Source organism: Corylus avellana, chromosome ca4, assembly GCF_901000735.1.
Source record: "Corylus avellana chromosome ca4, CavTom2PMs-1.0".
Lineage (NCBI taxonomy): Eukaryota > Viridiplantae > Streptophyta > Magnoliopsida > Fagales > Betulaceae > Corylus > Corylus avellana.
The window spans coordinates 22,114,138-22,133,279 of record NC_081544.1 but is presented as its reverse complement, the minus strand read 5'-3'; the positions used below and the strand labels follow the sequence as shown (position 1 = coordinate 22,133,279).

Genomic DNA, 19,142 nt, shown 5'->3' with positions numbered 1-19,142 from the left:
GTTTTTTTTTGGTCAAATTGAAAACATTTTCATTTTGATTATTATATTCAACGGCACCAAATACCAAGAAATAAGAAAAACATTTTCCAAAAAAACATTTAACACCGTAACAACTTTGAAAGGTGTCTGTGTATTGAATTGAATGTTAATAGAAAAATGTATCTTTGGATTCGAAAACATTATTTTCAAAATCATTACCAAGCAAGGCTTTGGCTTGGTTAGACAATTGCATTTTGTTGTCGCGCTCTGCTGCATGCCGTCTAAATCAGATTCAACGTCCGGAACAATTTTACGATGAAGGTACAACTTACCATGACGCAAACGGAAGTTTCATCCGTGCTTTGACAGCCAAAAAGCCTCCAATGATCTCTGTGGATGCGGCAAAAAACATATTTTCCTTGCCATCTCACAGAGTCGCTGCATTTGGCCCAGACATGTTACATTCATTGTCTAATTTGCGAAGAAGAAAGAAATCCAAGCACATTCTCTGGCTTCTTGGCAACCTATCCTCTTGATCCACCCAAGTGCCAACCAACTCTGCCTGTGAGGCCATTCCCACCCCACCCTTCCTGATTGTTCTTTTCTGTCTTTTTACTCGCACAGGAAATGAAAATGATATTATGAAATCCATACCTGCGCTTGATTCAAACGGGACCCAGTCCCCAGAAATGGTAGATAAGACAGATTTTGGCAAAAGATAACTTGGGCAAGAAAAACAGAGAAAGGCATATAAACAACTCAAGAGACAAGGCAACAACTACAAAATTGGCTTCATTTCTGACAGAAATAGTTCACAGAAAATGCTACATAGAAAAGTGGAGGATGCATAGGCAATTCAATAATCAAGCAAGCTCTAAGGCGTATTTGCTTAGAAAGAAAAAAAGTGCTAAGGCATATTTGGTAAGTCTGGCATCTCGGCATCTGGCATCTCGACATCATGGCTGGATAAAGAAGGAAGGAGCCATGTTAAGAAGCCAACATTAGTTTGTCCCTTATATTTCTGGCACGAGTATTCGTCCAACATGTTCGAAAGATCTCCAACGGTCCATTCATGCGACAGGATCCACCGAGTCACCTGCCATCCAATGTCAATTGAGACAGAAGCAATTAAGAAAAATAAATATTTGAGGCCATAAGTTTAAAAGAAATGCAGTTATCTTGAGATCACCAAATATAAGTAGCATTCTGTTGACAACTAACGTGACACCAAATAAAAGGTGGTTCAAGCATGGTATCCAAAGCCAAACAGGTAGCAATTAAATGATAAGATTAGCAATCCTTTCAAATCTACATTAGCTTAACTCTAAGCATAGATAATAATAAGGGAAAAATTCACTATCCCCTGAAGTTTCAGGAGTTTTTCAATTCGAACCCCAATGTTTAAAAATTGGCAATGCACCCCCCTAATGTTTCAAAAATTTTCAATTCAGCCCCTCTATTACTAATTTCCGTCTAATTGGATGAAAATCATCCCACATGCGTCTCACGTGGGATTTTGATGTCCTCTATTCTAATTTTGCCCTCATTAAAACCTATGAAATTACGTAATTATCCTCATTAAAACCTATGAAATTCAGGATAATTACATAATTTCATAGGTTTTAATGATGGCAAAATTGGAATAGAGGGTATCAAAATCCCACATGAGACGCACGTGAGATGACTTCCGTCCAATTAGATGGAAATTAGTAACGAAGGGTTTGAATTGAAAATTTTTGAAACATTAGGGGAATACATTGCCAATTTTTAAACATTGGGGTTCGAATTGAAAAACTCCTGAAACTTCAGGAGGGTAAAGTGAATTTAACCCTAATACTAATCATACTTGATGCATAATCTCAGGAACTACCCGATAACTTGGAATATAGCATAAAAAGCTTAAAAAACTGCAGTAGCAATGGCTTGGCCAGGAATTCTGGAATACAATAATGAAAATTCTGGTACGAAGCCTGAAGCTTGAACCATGCAAGAATTCTCTGTAATATGAATATTTGCAGCTAAACTTTCATGGGGATATCTGGCTTAGGCAAAAAGCAGAACACAAAAACACTGCTTGTGACGTGTCGGGTTTTAGTAGGCCCTCTACATTACCAACAGCCAAAATTCTAATATAATAGCATAATTACATAATGTTTTACCACATATTCCAGTACTCACACACTAGAAAGTAAAGACAAGTACCTGATCTAGGTTCTGCAATGCCTCCAAATTGAATGTGTAGTATGATATGAACGGTCTTAAGGCCTGAAAGACATGAACCCAGAATATAAGAAAGATTGGTATTTGATTGAGAGAGAGAGAGAGAGAACAGGGTGAGATAAGAGTTTCTTTGTTTTCCATCAGTGACACAAGTCTATCAATTTCACTTCCACACAAATGTCACCCCTTGAGAACTATAGTATATGAGAAAATTAAAGACTTCTCAAGAAATATATGGTTCAGTCTAACATAAGTGGTAAAAGACATGTGAGAAATGAGGACCTATGCTAACACCAAACATTGAAGTCCATGTTTACACATCCAACAATTTTTTTTTAATTTTGGGAGAGCTGAATCATACCTAAAAGGGGAGTGGGGGAAGGGCAGCGGGGGAAAGAGAGACACACACACAGAGAGAGAGAGAGAGAGAGAAACAGGCAAACAACACAAATTAATATACAACAAGCTGAGTTTTATTCTGCACCAATGGCACTAAAACAGAAACCCAAGTTACATGTCCTCTTCTATCAGATCGCTTGCACTCACAGATTTCTTCCCCTGATTTTCATCCAAATTGTAATGTCATTACTCAGTGCTGGTCCTACCTAGTTAACCCAAAATCAGATCCCTTGCACCCCTGATTTTCTTCCCCTAGATGAGTTTCTGGGAGATTCCTTTTAATTCTTTCTTAGGTAACCCAATTTATGCACCTAGGATTGAACCTGAGCTCAGTGTCCATCACTAGTTTGTGCGACGGGAGAGCCAAGGAGATGCCATTTGGCCACTGATAGGACATTTCTATTACCATCACTGTATCAGACCTTGTCTCTAACCCTCTTCCTTTCTCAAACGACAGTCAATTTAAAACCTAAATATTTTTTTTTATAAGTACTCGCAAATTCATTAAAAAAATGCACAGGCACAACCCAAGTACATAGAGAGTATACAAGAGAGACATCAAGCTCGAAGTAAAAAAAAGATCTAAGAAACATGATAGCACTAAAATCTGAGGCAGCAGCCCAATGAAAAAGAGTACTAAAGAATGAAGCCTATAATTCCACCAAGGTCCTTTCACGATCCTCAAAGCTCCAATTGTTTCTTTCCCTCCAGAGACACCACATAAAACAGGGCAGTATCATCTTCCAAATTGCATCAAGCTTAAACCTACCCCCTGGCACTCTCCAACAGGTAAAGAGATCTACCTGCACACTCCTAGGCATAACCCAAGCTAACCCTACAGTGCTGAAGATAGTATTCCAAATAGCATCTGCAATCTCATAGTGGAGTAGAAGATGATCCACTACTTCCCATTCTTCTTACACACACAACATCACTCAACCATGATGATTTGTCGTTTCCTTATATTGTTCATAATGAAGATCTTCCCTAAAACGACCGACTAGGCAAAGAAATCACTCTAAAGGGAACTTTATTCCACCAAATACTCCTCCACGGAAAAAAGGAGTATTATCATGGGGAACAAGAACAATGTAGTACACTCTAACATAAAAATTTTAAAAAAAATTAAAAATTTAAAAATTAAAAATTAAAAATTAAAAAAAAAAAACCCCACTCCCGGAAGGAACCCAACAAAGTTTGTCTTCACCACCCTATCTCACTCTAATGAATTAAAACAAAGTGAAGAATGAGGTAAAGAAATCCAACTCCCAATCATGAGCCGCTCTAAGAAAATTAATATTCCGCTGATGAGAGGCACTATAAAGCTCCAAATAGTTTGTCATAGCAGCATCCTTAACGGACAATGCTAAACATGTCCGGAAAAGCTATCTTGAGGGTTTGATGCCCACTTCAGGATGTTCTTTTCTCAAGCTAAATTTATGTAAAACTCAACTATTCACGGGTGTACAAAAAAAAAGTCCCTATAATATTACAATCTAAAATTTTAAAGGTCCAAACTATCTTTTTCTTTAAAAAATAAAAATAAAATAAAAGAGAGAGGAAAGGTGTTAACAGCATAATAGTCATGTAGTCTTGAGATTTATTTATCATCAGCACAATAATGACCAATCACAAGTCTAATGGTGATTTTAGGAGTCAAATCATCCTTGGAGGGACACAAGAGGGACTTTGTAGCATTCCTCAGATCTTTAAGAGTTTAAAATCATTTCATCCATTTGACCTCTTTCAAGCATTCATCAAAAGAATTATAATTTTAGTTGCAAAATCTACAGAAAAAGGAGTGACAGTGATGCTTATAATGTGAATCAGCAAAATAGGTGAAGCCCACATCGAAAATTAATTAAGTGAAGCCATTTGTTTGAGTTTCAAAAAGCATTTTGAAATAACATGGGGATGACCAATACAAGAAGTATGGAGCAAAAAACTCTTGGTTTTCTGTCCTAATCAATGGATGAAGCACAAATATCACTAAAAGGAAGTACATAATGTGTATTTTGTAAGAAGAATGTATATTAGTATACTTCTATTCCATCAAATGCCATATACAACATTCTTTATAAAAATAAAAATAAAAAGTGATGACCTTTGTTTCCTTTCCTTTTTGACAGCTGAAGACACAAAATTACCTGAGAAGCAGCAAGCCACTGAATCATGGTCTTAAGTTCAGGATCTCCTCCAAAAGCACCACAGCCCCAATTCCCAGTTACAATCCCAATATTATGTTCGTGGCCCATATTCTGACAATTCTTCTCATAATTTCTGATTACTTGATTTACAGATTTTCCTCCATATGTTTCACCAGAAGTTGAGGCAGTTTCATGCAACTACCAACAAGCACAAGACCAATAATCAAGCTAGCAAATTAGTAACAGATGCAAAAATCAAATTCTCAAGCACATAATGAGACAAGCCATGCCAAACTAATAAAACTTCAAATAATGTTAGATCAACAACAACTTCAAATAATGACAGCATCACAAAGCCATAGAGAAAATCAACCAAAAGATTATTCCCAGACATGTCAATGGGGTCTTCTACCTTCTGATCAAGCTGAGCTTCACAATACACATTTTCTTGAAACAGTCTCTCGTACTGCTGATACTTAGATTGATCAAAGAAGCCACAGAATGCCTTATTAATCTCCCTGATGAAACAAACAAGTTAGAATAATAGAATGATAAAATTTTGTGATTGCCAAAAGACTAGAAAAAGGGTAAAATATCTAAGGAAGACATTTAGGCAACAAGAATGCATATAAAACCTACTGATCATAAATGGGAGAGCAACCCACCAACCTCAACAGGCAATGATCCATATACCAACAAAGTCTTAATCTACTTATTTAACTTTGGCTGGATACCCTATTAATAACCCTTTCAACTTTAGCTACATCTACAAAAATCTGTTAATTCAAATGCTCATTGATTTCAGCCATGTCCTTTAAAAATATCATTTCTTTGCAACACCTCTAAGGGAACCATATTTCCCTTCATACATACAACTAGTAAATCTCATTGCCAATAGCCAAACCAACTTATTCTCGCCCTAACCTCAATTGGTATTAATACGTCTTTTTCTTGACTAGAACTCAACAATCAACATTCTAAATCAATAAATTGTCATCTGGTAAGCATGAGACAACAACAGTAAAGCTAGTATGGTACTAAAACTGTGTTGCAGAGCTATCAAACAAATCATAGAATTTATACATGTCACTCAGAAACCAACTTACTTTCCTCCTAGTTAACTTAGATCTTCTCTGTCTTGTTATACTCATAAATTGATATTGTCATTTTATAAGACCAACATCCTAGCCATAGAACAAGACTGGTTCCATAATTGTCTTGTAAAAACTAATCCCATAGGTGTGACCAGTAAAGGAGAAAAAAAAAATCCTTAAAGGCTGCTCCACTAGATGGTGCAAACAAGCTGCACGTATAAGTGAAAAGTATTATGTTGCTCAGAAAATGGCTTCAACTGACATTAAGACTTCCCATTCAAATAAACCTACTTCAGACACCTCTGAATTCAATGTTGCATGTGGTGCTAGAAAACAGAATTTACAAACCGGAGGAGGCACTCTTGTTTATACTGTCTCATCCCCGGGCTGCATAATGCATCTATTGCAATGATCCTGGTTTTACGTCTTCCAAAACAGTCTACATCCCTTTTATCCACATGGTCACCAGAAAAACGGAATGAAGAGGCATACCTACACCAGAAATAGATGATATTTGAATCATATTTTCATTGCAGCACAAGTTAACTACAATAAACAAGAAGTTTAAATATCTAAGTTAATACTGGGACATCCATAGCATCTATATAAGAAACAACGGAGACACAGAATCCTAATGTGGCAATAACATGATGGGAAATTAATATTTGCACAGATGATGTTATGTCTGGAGTAAGCATTTAAAAAAGTTTTCATATGCCAAAATCACTTTTAGCACATTTGGCTGGAGAATAATTTTTTTCACAATAGAAGGCCAGCCTATGGAGTAAATAGAACTTCCAAGTAAGGAAAATAGTTGTGGGTATGCACTTTTCCACAAAGCACTATCTTAATTTCAAAAGAGCGCTTCATTAGAGGGACAATAGGTCACTATACAATTGCAAGTGATCAAAATGCCTCATATCCCCAAACCCATGACAATAAATTATTTCAGCACCTCCTTTATGCTACCTTTGTGCTTCGCAATTCCCATTCATATTTTCAATAAAATCTTTTACTTATCAAAAGAAGTTTAATTTTAGCAAGAACCATACATATTTTCTATAGTGAGTAAATAATTCATTAAGAAACACCAAAGGGGGTGCAACCAAGATATTTACTATGACTACTGGTTTTCTTAGACAATATGGATCACCATGTGAAAACAAGATAGATTTTTTTTCATATCAGTTTTAGAAAAAATCATATATATGATTTATAATACACCAATTGTTATCATCAACAATCATATACATCAAATTAACACAAATTTACTCTCTATAAAAAACATAGAGAGTAGCAAAAGGCAATTGGTACAACATCATTACCCCTTCTAAGTCAAAATCGGATTTATAGTCCTCCAGGTAATACTCACCCAGTATAGCTTGAAAATCTTTCAGCACCAATAATTTCTATAGCCTCATTTTCTGCCATGGAAGGCAAGAAAAGCATGCCAGCAATTAATTCAGGATTGATCATGAAACGGATCTCTTCCTACATAAGATGATAAAAACAAGGAAATAACAAATGTCAAAGTTTACTAACTTTACGTGAGATTGCAATAACATCATGGTCTGCATGACCCACAGGAAGGTAAAATATGCATAAATGCAATTTGAATGAGAAAGCATGTATGCCCCCATTAGGGAACACATCAGGAACAATATATCTAAGTATCAGACATCCTAATACCAGATTAAGTACAAACTAGAAGACCACATGAGCTTTATTAATTTTGTAAGGTATACCTGTACACAGCCCCTACGTAGAGCACCACCTCCAAAATACTTGTTTGCAAAATCCACTTCAAGAGCTTCACTGGATTGATCTTCTATCAAGCCTGAATTTTGGACCTACAATGATATTGAAAGACCGCCTAAGAGGTAATCCATCTTTGTCTCAAATTGAAGAAATAACAGGAAAGAAATTGTATTCAGCATTTATGATAAATCATCTAAATAAAACTTTTTAATACATCTGCTCATTTTTTACCTCAACACGGCATAGAGGAATGACAGAATTGCTCCAAAATTTAGAATTGGGATATGATATGCATAGTGGACGACCTTCCAAAGGAAGTACTTTCCGCTCAAATGAGACAATGCCCACAGGCATATCTGAACATATCCTTTCAAAATAGTGTACAATGCACCTTATCTTATTTTCCTGGTTTGGGTTGTAACTGTCGTAGAGACTCCTGAAGATTCATAAATCTTAGACACATTCAGATCTTGAATTCAGTATGATAAGATATTGGCAAGCCTCGCCAGATAAAAATATATAAAACTATAGTAGAATATACACCAACTCAAAGAAGATGAATTAATTATTAAACAGGATAAAATACAAAGCTCATGAAATCAACTAAAAAATATATATTGTGTTGCAAGACTTACGCTTTCCAGCGTTGAGTGCCTCGGGGGGTTTCTGGTTTGGTTGTATTGTGGGTTTTGGGTTTGAGGGCTTGTCGGGGTTTGGGTTTGAGGGCTTGGGTTTCTTGCTCGTTTGAAGCCTCTTGTGTATATTACCTGTGTACTTAGGGGCGCCTTACGCTTTTTAATAAAATGTATTACTTATCAAAAGAATATATGTATTGTGTTGCCATTTCTATATTGATCGTTACAATTGACATTCAACACATGCGCTAAAGAAAATCAACAAATATTTGGGAAATACAGGTAATACTCGCCACATGTATGATGCACACTCCTACCCAACATCCAGATGCATAAGATAATTCAACCCTCTACTGCAGCAGCCTTCTACAGCCAATCGTGTTATACTTGGAGCAATAAGACAAGCGCATTTAGGATTAATAATAGTGCATGGTTAATGTTATACTGTTCAATGTCACCTCAAGAAATTTTATGCATCTTAATGAAATGGTATCTATGTAGCCACTTGTTAAACAATGCCTCTTAGATTATATATTATTATCTGACACCATCAGAATTATATTATCAAAATTATGACATGTCAAATTGTCCTTTTTCATCCAGAATATTATATCTACTGAAAGGATCAAAGAGACACAAGTAGAAAACAGAACCATATTGTTATAACCATAATTCACACCCATAATTTTAGATGCCTAATAAGACTGATAAAAGATTTCCCAGAAGAAAGCTGAATCTCACATACGCAAACAAATGATCAAAGTTGATTGTTGGAAGATGTTTAACACCTCTATTAGAGACTGGGAACAGACAAAATAAAGAGCATCCAAGAAGAGCACCAATCAATTCCTGAAATCAACACAAACATTAATTATCAAAAAGGTGATACCATAAAGAGAAAACAATAACACAAAAAAAATATATTTCATTTCGGATAATATATAAATAAAAAGAGGAAAACAGTCTCAGGCAGGATGCAGTATGATTGGGGAATTTGCCCAAATGGGTTGAAAGAAAGAACGCCATCCATTTGGAAATTTAAAATCTTTATGTGGTGTTTCCTATTTGAGTGCTGCCCCTGAAGCCTCCAGGAAGATCTAAATCAGCTATGCCAATTCGTAATTTTGCAAAAGAAAAGAATTAAATACTTACATTTGATGAAAGTAGTGATTGCGAAGTAGATGACCCGACCCAAAACAGACAATCATACAACTGGCTGCCCAAACTTGTTCTCATATGTGAATGTTTCAGGTTTGATGGGATATCTGGGTTTACTTTTGCTCTATCGATACTAAAAATAGGTCCCTGGCTAAAAAGGAAGATCATATTACATTCCATTTTCCTCTCTTTCTAAAGTGTTAGTGTTGCTGAATGCTGACCTTTTCTTACCACAACCCATCTTCAGTTTCTTTAATATTAGCACGTTTATGACAATAAATCATTCAGAAACACAGTAATTAGCAACAACTAGCCCATCTAGAACATGGGTTCCATGAGGTATGGGTTCTTTTGTCTATCATTTCTGGTACATATATACCTGGGAGAGAACCACCGTTCCTGGCTCTTGGGAACCCAATAAACGAAGCCCAGTTTTGAGCTTTCCATTGAAAAGGCCATAATCAGCATGCTGATAGTGCGCTTCCAACAAAGAGGGCAAGCGCAGGAGCAAATTCGCCAATGCCGGGACTACCTCTCCGAACCATTTTGCGGATTCTGCCTCTGACATCAACTCGTCGAAGAAGAAAGCGTAACCATGAGACGCGGAAGAAGCCAAGGGCTGAGAGGAGAGGCAAGGAGAGAGCCTCCTGAGAGCGGTAATGGCGATGAATAGTGCCTCCCCTGTGTCGACCATGCTGTGATCGGGTCCTCCTGCCATCGCTTTCAGTGCCTCTTCCACCGCCACTGACGGCCATGACAGACTCGACGACCGTACTAACAGCGGCAGATATGGTAGTATGGACTCCAGGTCTTCTCTGCTCTCCATTCTCTCCCTCTCTCCCTCTCTCTGATTTCCGGGTTTTGTCACCTTCAGACTTGAGTGCTTTTCTTCAAGTCTCTACTTTTTCTCTATTCAATTCTTCAAGTCTTTTTTTTTTTTTTTCGATTCTTCAAGTCTATTAATAATTCTTAATATTTTAGAGTTTTTGAGGAATTGATAATATTTTTATACTCTTAATAATATAAATTATTTAGAAATTTGCATATGCAGTGAGTCATCTTTATAACCCATAATTATGATGAATAAAATATATTAATTACCAGACTTAATTTATTAATTACCAGACTTACATTGAAAGATATCACATTAATATTTATCAAGGACAAAAAATTTATTAATTACTAAATTTATGTGTCACCATTTAATAAAATTTATTATTTTAAGAAATGTATCATGAAATAATAATACATCAATTGGAGCAAACTTTTAGAAAAACAATTTGGTAAGTGTAACATTTTATCCATCGAAAACTTGTAATCACTTCTAAATCCAATATCAAGCACACTTTTTCTCACTAATTTGAACAAATAACTTGATTTGGAGCCATGAGTCCATCCAGCATTATGGAAAGTGAGCAAAATGGTATTCTCATTCTCACGAGAAGCTTACACAAAAAGTATCGATATGGAAGAGATGATTTATTTAGTGCATTTAGAAAGGCAATATTGTCCATTTGTTTTTTGAGCAAAATGTTTTAAACAAGTATGCCATCCTAAAAAGATCTGTTTTGATATGAAAGAGGGTGTTAATTCTCATAAAGACTCAAAAAGGTGAGATATTTGTAAAAGAGAGCCTTGATTCCCAAGCAAGGTCGTAAGTGGAACACCACAATTCTTGGTAAAGCTGCAGCAATCTCTCACAAGAAACTCTCCACCAAAAAGTCGGTCTACATGACATTTCATGCAAAATTCAAGATATGCCTTCGTTCCTAACCAGGCACAGAGAAACAAAACAAGAAAGGCCAGTGAATTGATCATACAAGCCCAGACATCATAACCGTTGGAGCTCCAATGGGTCAGCTCGTCTAAGCTCAGCAATGCTTAGCTCAGACTGGTTTCCCTGCAGGAATGAGATTAGCAAAAGCCAGAGTTGGCATGTATTCAAGCTTGGCTCTTGGCACACCATCGTGTTCGGTAGAGGTAATTTCTGGACAACATTTTAGCATTTGCCTCCACTCCTAGTTATCATTGCAACCATCAGCCACATGGTTCTCCGAAAAATAAACACGAAAAATAGTAATGGAAACGATGACGAATGCAAAATTGCCATCCTCATGTTACTCAAACAAGTACCTAATAAACTTAAGCTAAGTTAAATACTAATACAAATCTGTATGCAAAACCCTACTTATTAGTCCCATGTTACCCACTTCTTCATCGCATGTTACCCTCTCGCAAGACGTCAATCATGTTGTATATCCGCTTGTCAGCCTTCGACTGGATCTGCATTTTCACAATATTTGAACAATTCAATAGTTAAAAAAGAGCATGGTTGAACAGAACACCGTAACAGCTTAAACCCTACTCCAGTCAACAAAAACACGGGAGAAACACAAGGGTTATTGTTCGAAATTCAACAAGTATTCTTCTTATCTTTTTTGATAAGTAACAAATATTCTTCTTATCACTGAAGGTGTTTTTTATATAGTTTTGAGACAACTAATTCTTTCTAAAACAGATATTCTAATATTATATTTGACCAATGAGATATTGCAGAAAAGGGTAAAAGGGGTAAGAATATATAGTAGTTATAACTGCTATTACAGTTGGATTGCATCAGAGTGTATTTCGTTATAAATCATTAATGTAAAACATTGTAACAGAAACAATCACAAAGCATGAGGAATGAAAGCATCAGTACCTTCTTGGCAAGGAATAATACCGCATCAATGGTACCCTCTGCATATATTGATCTACCACAAACGTTATGCTGAAACTCAAAGGAAACTCTGCCAGGATAAAAATATTATATAACATCATTCCTAGTATATTAGCTGACACACAATAAAAAAGTCCATGAGAGAGAGAGATGACTTAGGATGTTGATTGTTACGTTTGATCAGGTGATGTCAGATGATACATATGAAATCCATGACCTGACAAATGCTCCTCTGGAACTCCCACCATCTCAAGTTGTCGCCTGGGATCCCGTATCATTTGTATCTGAGAAAAATGTCAAAAAAATAAAAAGATAAATGAAGTTGCCAAAACTCTTCAAAAACCATTTCGGACGAACACCCGTTTTTATAATAAAGCAAATGTGACCAGACAAAAGAGATCAGAAATGATACTCTCCCATTGAAAAGAAAAAATCCTACCAAACTGGAAAAATTAAACTTTTTTTTTATAAGTAGAAAAAATAAATAAACTTTAAATTCAGAATGCTTCTAAATTTTTGAATCAAGATGCACAAGACAATAGGCTGATAAAAAGTAATTTAGATATCTGCCTGCCAAATTCTTCTATCGATTTCTTTTCATGATATTAAGAAAATTGGACAGAAGTACTCTTAACATTTTGCATATCAGTCTACCAATCAACATAAGAGTAAAAAAATAAAAAATAAAAAGGCCCAGTGTCTCTTCTTTTGACATGTTGATATCTATCGACATGCATGTATGTCAGAAAAATATTTCTAAAAATAGCTAAAGAGCATTTTTATCCAAAATGGTGGTGCTCCTATTTATATAGCCTCCAGTACACAAACAGAAGGGGGAGTGAAGAAAATGGGGGGAGGAAGGGACAAGGCAAAATCATTTGGATAGAGGTCCTTTTGAAATCATTTAGTTCTTATAGTTAAATGGCCAATGATACTTGTAGCTGTCACCAGATAAAAGTACTGAGATGATAAATAGTGAAGACTAAAGCTAGAAGACCAAGGATTCTACCCATCTATTTCCCATAAAACCTTTAACCACTACTATGGAATGAATGTTGGAAACTATGAAAGGGGTATGGGGACCACCTGATTCAAGGCAGTCCGACTCACTTCTAACAAATTCCTCTAGATTTAAAACTTTTCTTCTTTTTCAGTTAAAATGAACATCTATGAGCAAAGCTTCCATAAACCAACACAAAATAGGCCAATTTAAAAATGTATTTGCAAATCCAAGCTCCAAATTCCAGCTTGATCCGCTTCAGTACAATTGACGCTGAATAAGAAAATTATGACAAATGACTAGCAAATTCATCCAGCAAATCTCACAATTATTATTTTGGAAAAGGTGACGTCCCACATTGCCTGGGTATGAAAAAGAAGATGTGTTTATATGGAATATGCTCTCTAAATGGTATGAGGCCTTTTGAGGGTAAACCCAATACTAAAAACCCGGGCTTGGCCCAAAGCTAACAATATCATATCATTTAGGGCGGGGTGATACAGATATATATCAAAAGAATAATATAAAAATTCTTTTAACTTACTTGGTCCACATCAAAAGACACTCCCAATTTCTGGAAGCAAGAAATAACAGCTTTGGCAGTTCCAGATGCATCCACTTTGCTTGCTTGATGGGATTCCATTGCCTAAAATTTGAAATCAATGCCTCAGACAGTGCTAATAATACAATGAAGTAACTCACACTCTAACAAAAGATTCAATCATTTTAAATAATAGATAATGAGTACTGAGAGCTGAATTGCAAGACTAGTTAGTTAGTTCACATAATGTGTGCACCCGAAACAAAAAGATTCATCAAATAAAAGGAAAGTGTGGCGCCATTGTAATAAAAGTTGAGTATTCTTATGAATGACCATCTTGAAATAGCAATTTACAGGTAAGAAAAACCAATCAAGGGATAAGAACTACTTAAGCCCCCACCCTCCCAAGGAAAATTGAGAGAAATAGCAATTTACAGATAAGAAAACCCAACCAAGGGATTGGAACTACTTAAGTCCCCCACCCTACAAGGAAAACCGGGAGAGAGAGAGAGAGAGAGACCTGTAGGGAGTACCCAGAGAAGGCCCCAGGAAATTGGTCTGCCATAATTTCCATGGCTGCAAGAAACGCAACAACCTGACCAAACAACAAATTATAGAAGAACGTGAAAGGAAAAGTTCTGGAGTGTTATACTATACATGATAAAGCGTACTGATTTACACAAAAACCAAACAGCTAAGAGCAATAAATTCTGATCACCTGTTTACCCATTTGTGGGGAAATTACTGCATAAACGTTAAAGTCTTCTACTGTCTTATATAGCCGGTCCCTGTCTCCACCAGTGGTTCCCATCACAAAGGGCACTCCAACATTACAATATAGCTCTGCATTATCTACACATCCACAACATAAGATTTAAATAAGCTTAACGAGATAAACTCAAATGACGAATAGAAGAAGAATTAGAGCCCCTGCATCAATATAGTAAAGTTGGATTTATATGATATAGAATTGGATTGCATTACTTTAACAAAAGGGTAGTATAACAATTAATTCATAACTTCCAAATTAATTATTATATATTGATATATTACTGTAGTAAAGTTGGATTATTGCAGGCACAGATTTGCACCACAAGCATGGATTAAGTAGTAAAAGCACAGATTCCCACAGATTATATTGTACTACTTTTAACAAAAAGTAGTAAGGCACAGATTCGCACGAGCATGGATTAAGCACTGTTATTTTGAGTCAACTTTCTTGGACTACCGATAAAACATAGTTACAATTTACAATCAGTACAACCACATAAAACAACAAACAGCCTTGTAATGTTAAGGAGATAGGTTTAGGACAGCAACTTTTCCACTAATTTAAATATAGCACAAAATAATTTAATAACCCATGCTTGATAGTATAGATGTACTATTGGATTCAAGGTTAAATGGTGACTTCACTCACTTTATTGTAAGATCTTAAATCAAGGCTCCATTTGCCACAAAAGAAATTTCTATGAAGTCCATGTTATGGTTTTGTTTTCTGTTTTTTCCTTTTTTTTCCAAATAGTATGTTCCATAATAGTTACCATTTACTGCAGAAGGCACAGTGTAGTCCACCACAATCAAATTTGGATGTTCATCGAAGACAGATGCAAGGACCTTTTCTCTGTCAGCTGGACCATGTACCAGAATATCCTTCCCATGCACTTGCAAAATTTGTCCACACTCCTCTGCCGAGCCAAATGATACAGGAACAACATTAACTCCTGCAGAATCAGCTGCTTTGATAACAGCCGTCCCCATTTTGCCTGTACAACCATTTACCTAAAACAAATGTAGTAACAAGAAATGCATGAGGTGCACCATCTCCACCATGAGATACTACAAATAGTCTTAAAATGTACAACTTCTCTCATCACAGAAGATTTACAAAATTAATCAATTTCAGGTCTCTTCACTAACTTAATAACAAGCATACAAAAAGCATTTCGCAGTGTTGTTAAATTATATGTCATGAAAAGTGGTTAAAGCATAAAATGGAATTCCCAGAGGCACAAAAGCTATAAAAAATGAAAATAAAAAAACTGTCACGCTGACAAAAATAAGATTAAACAATGATTTAATTATTGTATGTGTTGCTGGCCGTGGCACCATACAGCTATGACATTATATGTGTATAGATCCTTGCCAACACAGCTCTGTTTGTTTTTGAAATAACATGCAACCGCTAAACCATTTTATCTGATATAAGACTCAACATGTTTTTTAGCCATATCATATCCTTAACAATCCGATTTTCAACTCCAAATATAAGAAATCCCAGGTGAGCATCATCACTAGAGCAATATTCTGCACAAACTTATATAAAATTCGTAGTCTAAGAAGACATGATATTGAAGCAAAAGCTTATAACCCACATCCATAATTCCAGAGGCATGTGAAGTAGCATTATTTTCAAGCACAATCACCCCTTACTCTCCTAAACAGTTCTACCAATCACGTATCCCTTGGCTGAATGCATACAACTCATTCCAATTGATGCTCACAAACTGCAATCTAATCCAATCCAACGCAAGAGGCTAGAGAAAAGCAAAAATCTGGACTTGCTCACCTCGGGACCTCTTTCAAAGTTCTTCAGTAAGAACATCACATGTTTGTTTTGAATTAGAAGTGTTTAGCAATTATGGGAGCATAATCGATTTTCAGGGAAAAATAGTCACAGAACAGCATTGCAGAAGAAGACAATCTTTGGAATGATATGGAAATAGATTAAGTAATTTATGCCCAATCCAGTGTAAAAGATGCAAATGCCTCTTAAAGACTATATAGTATGTAAATCTGAAGGACCTAAAGAGGAATTGGTGGGTTATACATGAAAGTGTTGTTAGCAAAATGATGACTTAAAATCATTAACCAACAATTCAAAACACAAAACACTATTCAAATATGGCCCACCAAAAAATACTTATCTCCATTTATATATATATATATATATATATATATATATATATATATATATATATAATTCAGTCTCATTATAAAGCTGGGTGTAACCCTAGTAAAAATACAAGAGAACCCATTGTAGCAAGAAAAAGAAGAACAAAAGTAACAAAAAAAAAATGCATCCTGTTATCCCCCGCTATCCGTCTATAAAGGGATTTAAACATAACATCATTTCCCGAAATCTCACGATCTTCAAAGCTCCTTACATTTCGTTGTCTTCAAATACACCACAAGAAGCACAACACTTCAATAAGCACTACTACAATAAGCACAAAGGTGCTATCCTCCAAACAATTCTCGCATTTATATGGCATCAAACCACATTTCCAAACCAAAACCAAAAGGCATTTTTTTTCAGAACCATTATCAAACACTCCTCAATCATCTTAACATCAACAAGAGGTGAAAGAAAAAAAAAAAAAAAAACTGATGCAAGCTGGAATATACTTGGTCAAAACCAATTATTATGTCAATCAGGGTTTAGAGCAGTTGAATGGGTCTCAAGTTAAACTGCAAAGGTTCATCAAGCATTAGTAATTACTGTAAAGGGTGTTATCGTCGCATTACCATGATGGGAATGCTGAGGTTCTGAGACGACATCGTTTGGTCGAGATGTTGTGTCGTTGACAGGGACGACGACATTGAGATGACAGATGATCTTGATCTTTGATTCCGACGAATGGCACTTGTCGGTCTTATGCCTCCAGAGAAGAACCCAAGCTGGTGGTTCACTTTCAGCAAGGACGACATTGTCGGCTGCGTCTACGAGAGAGGCGGATGTGGTTCACTTCAAGCAAGTTGGGGTTTAGGCCAACCAAAGATGAAACCTTTGACACAAACCCTTTAGCCTGATGGAAAAAGGCAAGCGGAGAAATGAGAAATGAGAAAAGAAACGAGAAAAAAATTTGATTAGGTCGGGGCGTGTGAAGAAAAACAGAAGAAAAAAACAAAGGCCGAGATTTAACCAAAACAATGTCTAACCAAACTGTGTCGTTTTATTTTCATTAAAATCTTCTAAAGCTAACGTTTAACCACTATCCGGATGACTGACACGACCCATTTAATCCGTTTAAAATAATTGGATTATATTCGGTAATCAAGACCACCCGACATGATTAGCAATTTTCAACTTTATGTTTAGGCATTTTTTAACCCCGATTAGCTTTTTCTGTTCTCTTTCTCTGAATTAATTCTCTTTTTTGTTTAGTTTGTGCAGAAAAATTACTTGTATTTCAGGGGGAATAAGTGAGATGATTTTGGGGTTGTGATCCAATTGGACGGAGTTGTTCAATATCGCTGCTTCTCATGAGGGTGGCTTAGTATATCCTTCATTCCATTATTACATTATTTCTTTGTGATGATTTGTATGAGTTGATTCAAAGATTAGTAATGCTAAAAAGATACTAAGAGTTTCAAGTTTTCACATATCTAGTCTGTTTGCTTGTACGCCTCTTCAGCATAAGTTTTAAAAAGAAAACCAACAGATGGAGCCTTCTAAGAGCCGAGAAACAGCACTAAGGTAAAACTCTTTCAAAGATTAGAGATACCATACCGGAGACAGAGAGTGCAGAGAGAGAGAGAGGCGCGGCTGAGTCGGGCTGACGGAGAAAGAGGCGCAGAGATTCAGAATTTCAGATGACCACCGTGACACCGTCCACCACAGGGAGAAGAGGCGCAGCGCAGAGATTCAGAGATGAGAGAGAGAGAGAGAGAGTCGCCGGCTTTGGGGGGAGGGGGGGGGGCTGCGATAGAGTTAGAATAGAAAATAAAAAGTTGGCGTTCAGCCTTCGTGGTGGTGGGGTCAGCGGCGCTTGTAGGAGAGAGGACCACTAACCGCCGGTGGAGGAGAGAGAGAGAGCCTTCCCGGAGGTGGAGATTTTTTAGATCCTTTGCCGACGCCCAACCAACGGTTTTCTTCTCGAGTCGCCGGAGTGAGAAAGACAGGTGTGAGGGAGGGAGAGTGAGCTTCTCCGACGGCCACAGAGATTTTATGGGCAGGGAGGAAACGAGCGAGAGGGAGAGGCCGGCGACTGGAAATGAAGAGGAGAGGAAGAGAAGAAAACCTGAAAGGCTTACTCTGCGTGCGTGCGTTTTTTTTTTTTTTTTTTTTTTAATAAGTGGGCTGACATGGCATGGTCCACTGACCATGCCATGTCAGCAAGTCCAGATTTCCCCCGGATAGATCCATTGCGCCAAGCATTACTCTTAGGGTTTACTAACTTAGGGCAGTTTAGGTTTTTTGTTTTTTTTTAAGTAAATTTAAACGGGTCTGGCGGGTCACCCGGTTGACCCGCCGGGTCGACCCGTCCGACATTTTGTTAAAGGGTCTAGCGGGGCACTTGACTAACCCGTTGGGTCAACCCATCTGAAACGAATTTAATCGTGTCTTAATCCGGTAGATTCGATTAAGACCTGAACCCGATAAACCAAAATCTAATACCTGTTAACTTCATGTCGAGTTTGCAGGTCATGTCAAAATTGCCAATGCCTTATAAACATCTCATCTTAAAACACACAAAAATAATATAACT

General features: G+C 36.6%; 2 protein-coding genes across 5 annotated transcripts; both read right to left on the bottom strand.

The window, feature by feature from the left end:
- Positions 1 to 755: 755 nt before the first annotated feature.
- LOC132179360 (poly(ADP-ribose) glycohydrolase 1-like) lies at positions 756 to 10,298 on the bottom strand. 2 transcript variants are annotated; one of them, XM_059592066.1, is made up of 10 exons: positions 9,770 to 10,298; positions 8,978 to 9,081; positions 7,829 to 8,033; positions 7,585 to 7,689; positions 7,212 to 7,330; positions 6,188 to 6,331; positions 5,158 to 5,263; positions 4,746 to 4,943; positions 2,182 to 2,244; positions 756 to 1,075 (listed from the first exon to the last, which is right to left on the bottom strand). In XM_059592066.1, the coding sequence occupies exons 1-10, from the start codon at positions 10,214 to 10,216 to the stop codon at positions 887 to 889; spliced, it is 1,680 nt and encodes a 559-aa protein (XP_059448049.1). In that variant the 5' UTR covers positions 10,217 to 10,298; the 3' UTR covers positions 756 to 886. The 2 variants fall into 2 exon arrangements, with proteins under 2 accessions (XP_059448049.1, XP_059448050.1); XM_059592067.1 differs by lacking the exon at positions 9,770 to 10,298 and adding an exon at positions 9,385 to 9,755.
- Positions 10,299 to 11,100: 802 nt separating this feature from the next.
- Positions 11,101 to 17,525, bottom strand: LOC132179756 (4-hydroxy-tetrahydrodipicolinate reductase 2, chloroplastic-like). Of its 3 annotated transcripts, none has more exons than XM_059592526.1 (9): positions 17,179 to 17,525; positions 15,195 to 15,432; positions 14,369 to 14,502; positions 14,171 to 14,245; positions 13,654 to 13,755; positions 12,284 to 12,393; positions 12,092 to 12,179; positions 11,579 to 11,673; positions 11,101 to 11,408 (listed from the first exon to the last, which is right to left on the bottom strand). In XM_059592526.1, the coding sequence occupies exons 1-8, from the start codon at positions 17,359 to 17,361 to the stop codon at positions 11,605 to 11,607; spliced, it is 999 nt and encodes a 332-aa protein (XP_059448509.1). In that variant the 5' UTR covers positions 17,362 to 17,525; the 3' UTR covers positions 11,101 to 11,408; positions 11,579 to 11,604. The 3 variants fall into 3 exon arrangements, with proteins under 3 accessions (XP_059448509.1, XP_059448510.1, XP_059448508.1); XM_059592527.1 differs by having other exon boundaries at positions 11,601 to 11,673; XM_059592525.1 differs by having other exon boundaries at positions 11,101 to 11,673.
- Between the last annotated feature and the right edge of the window lie 1,617 nt (positions 17,526 to 19,142).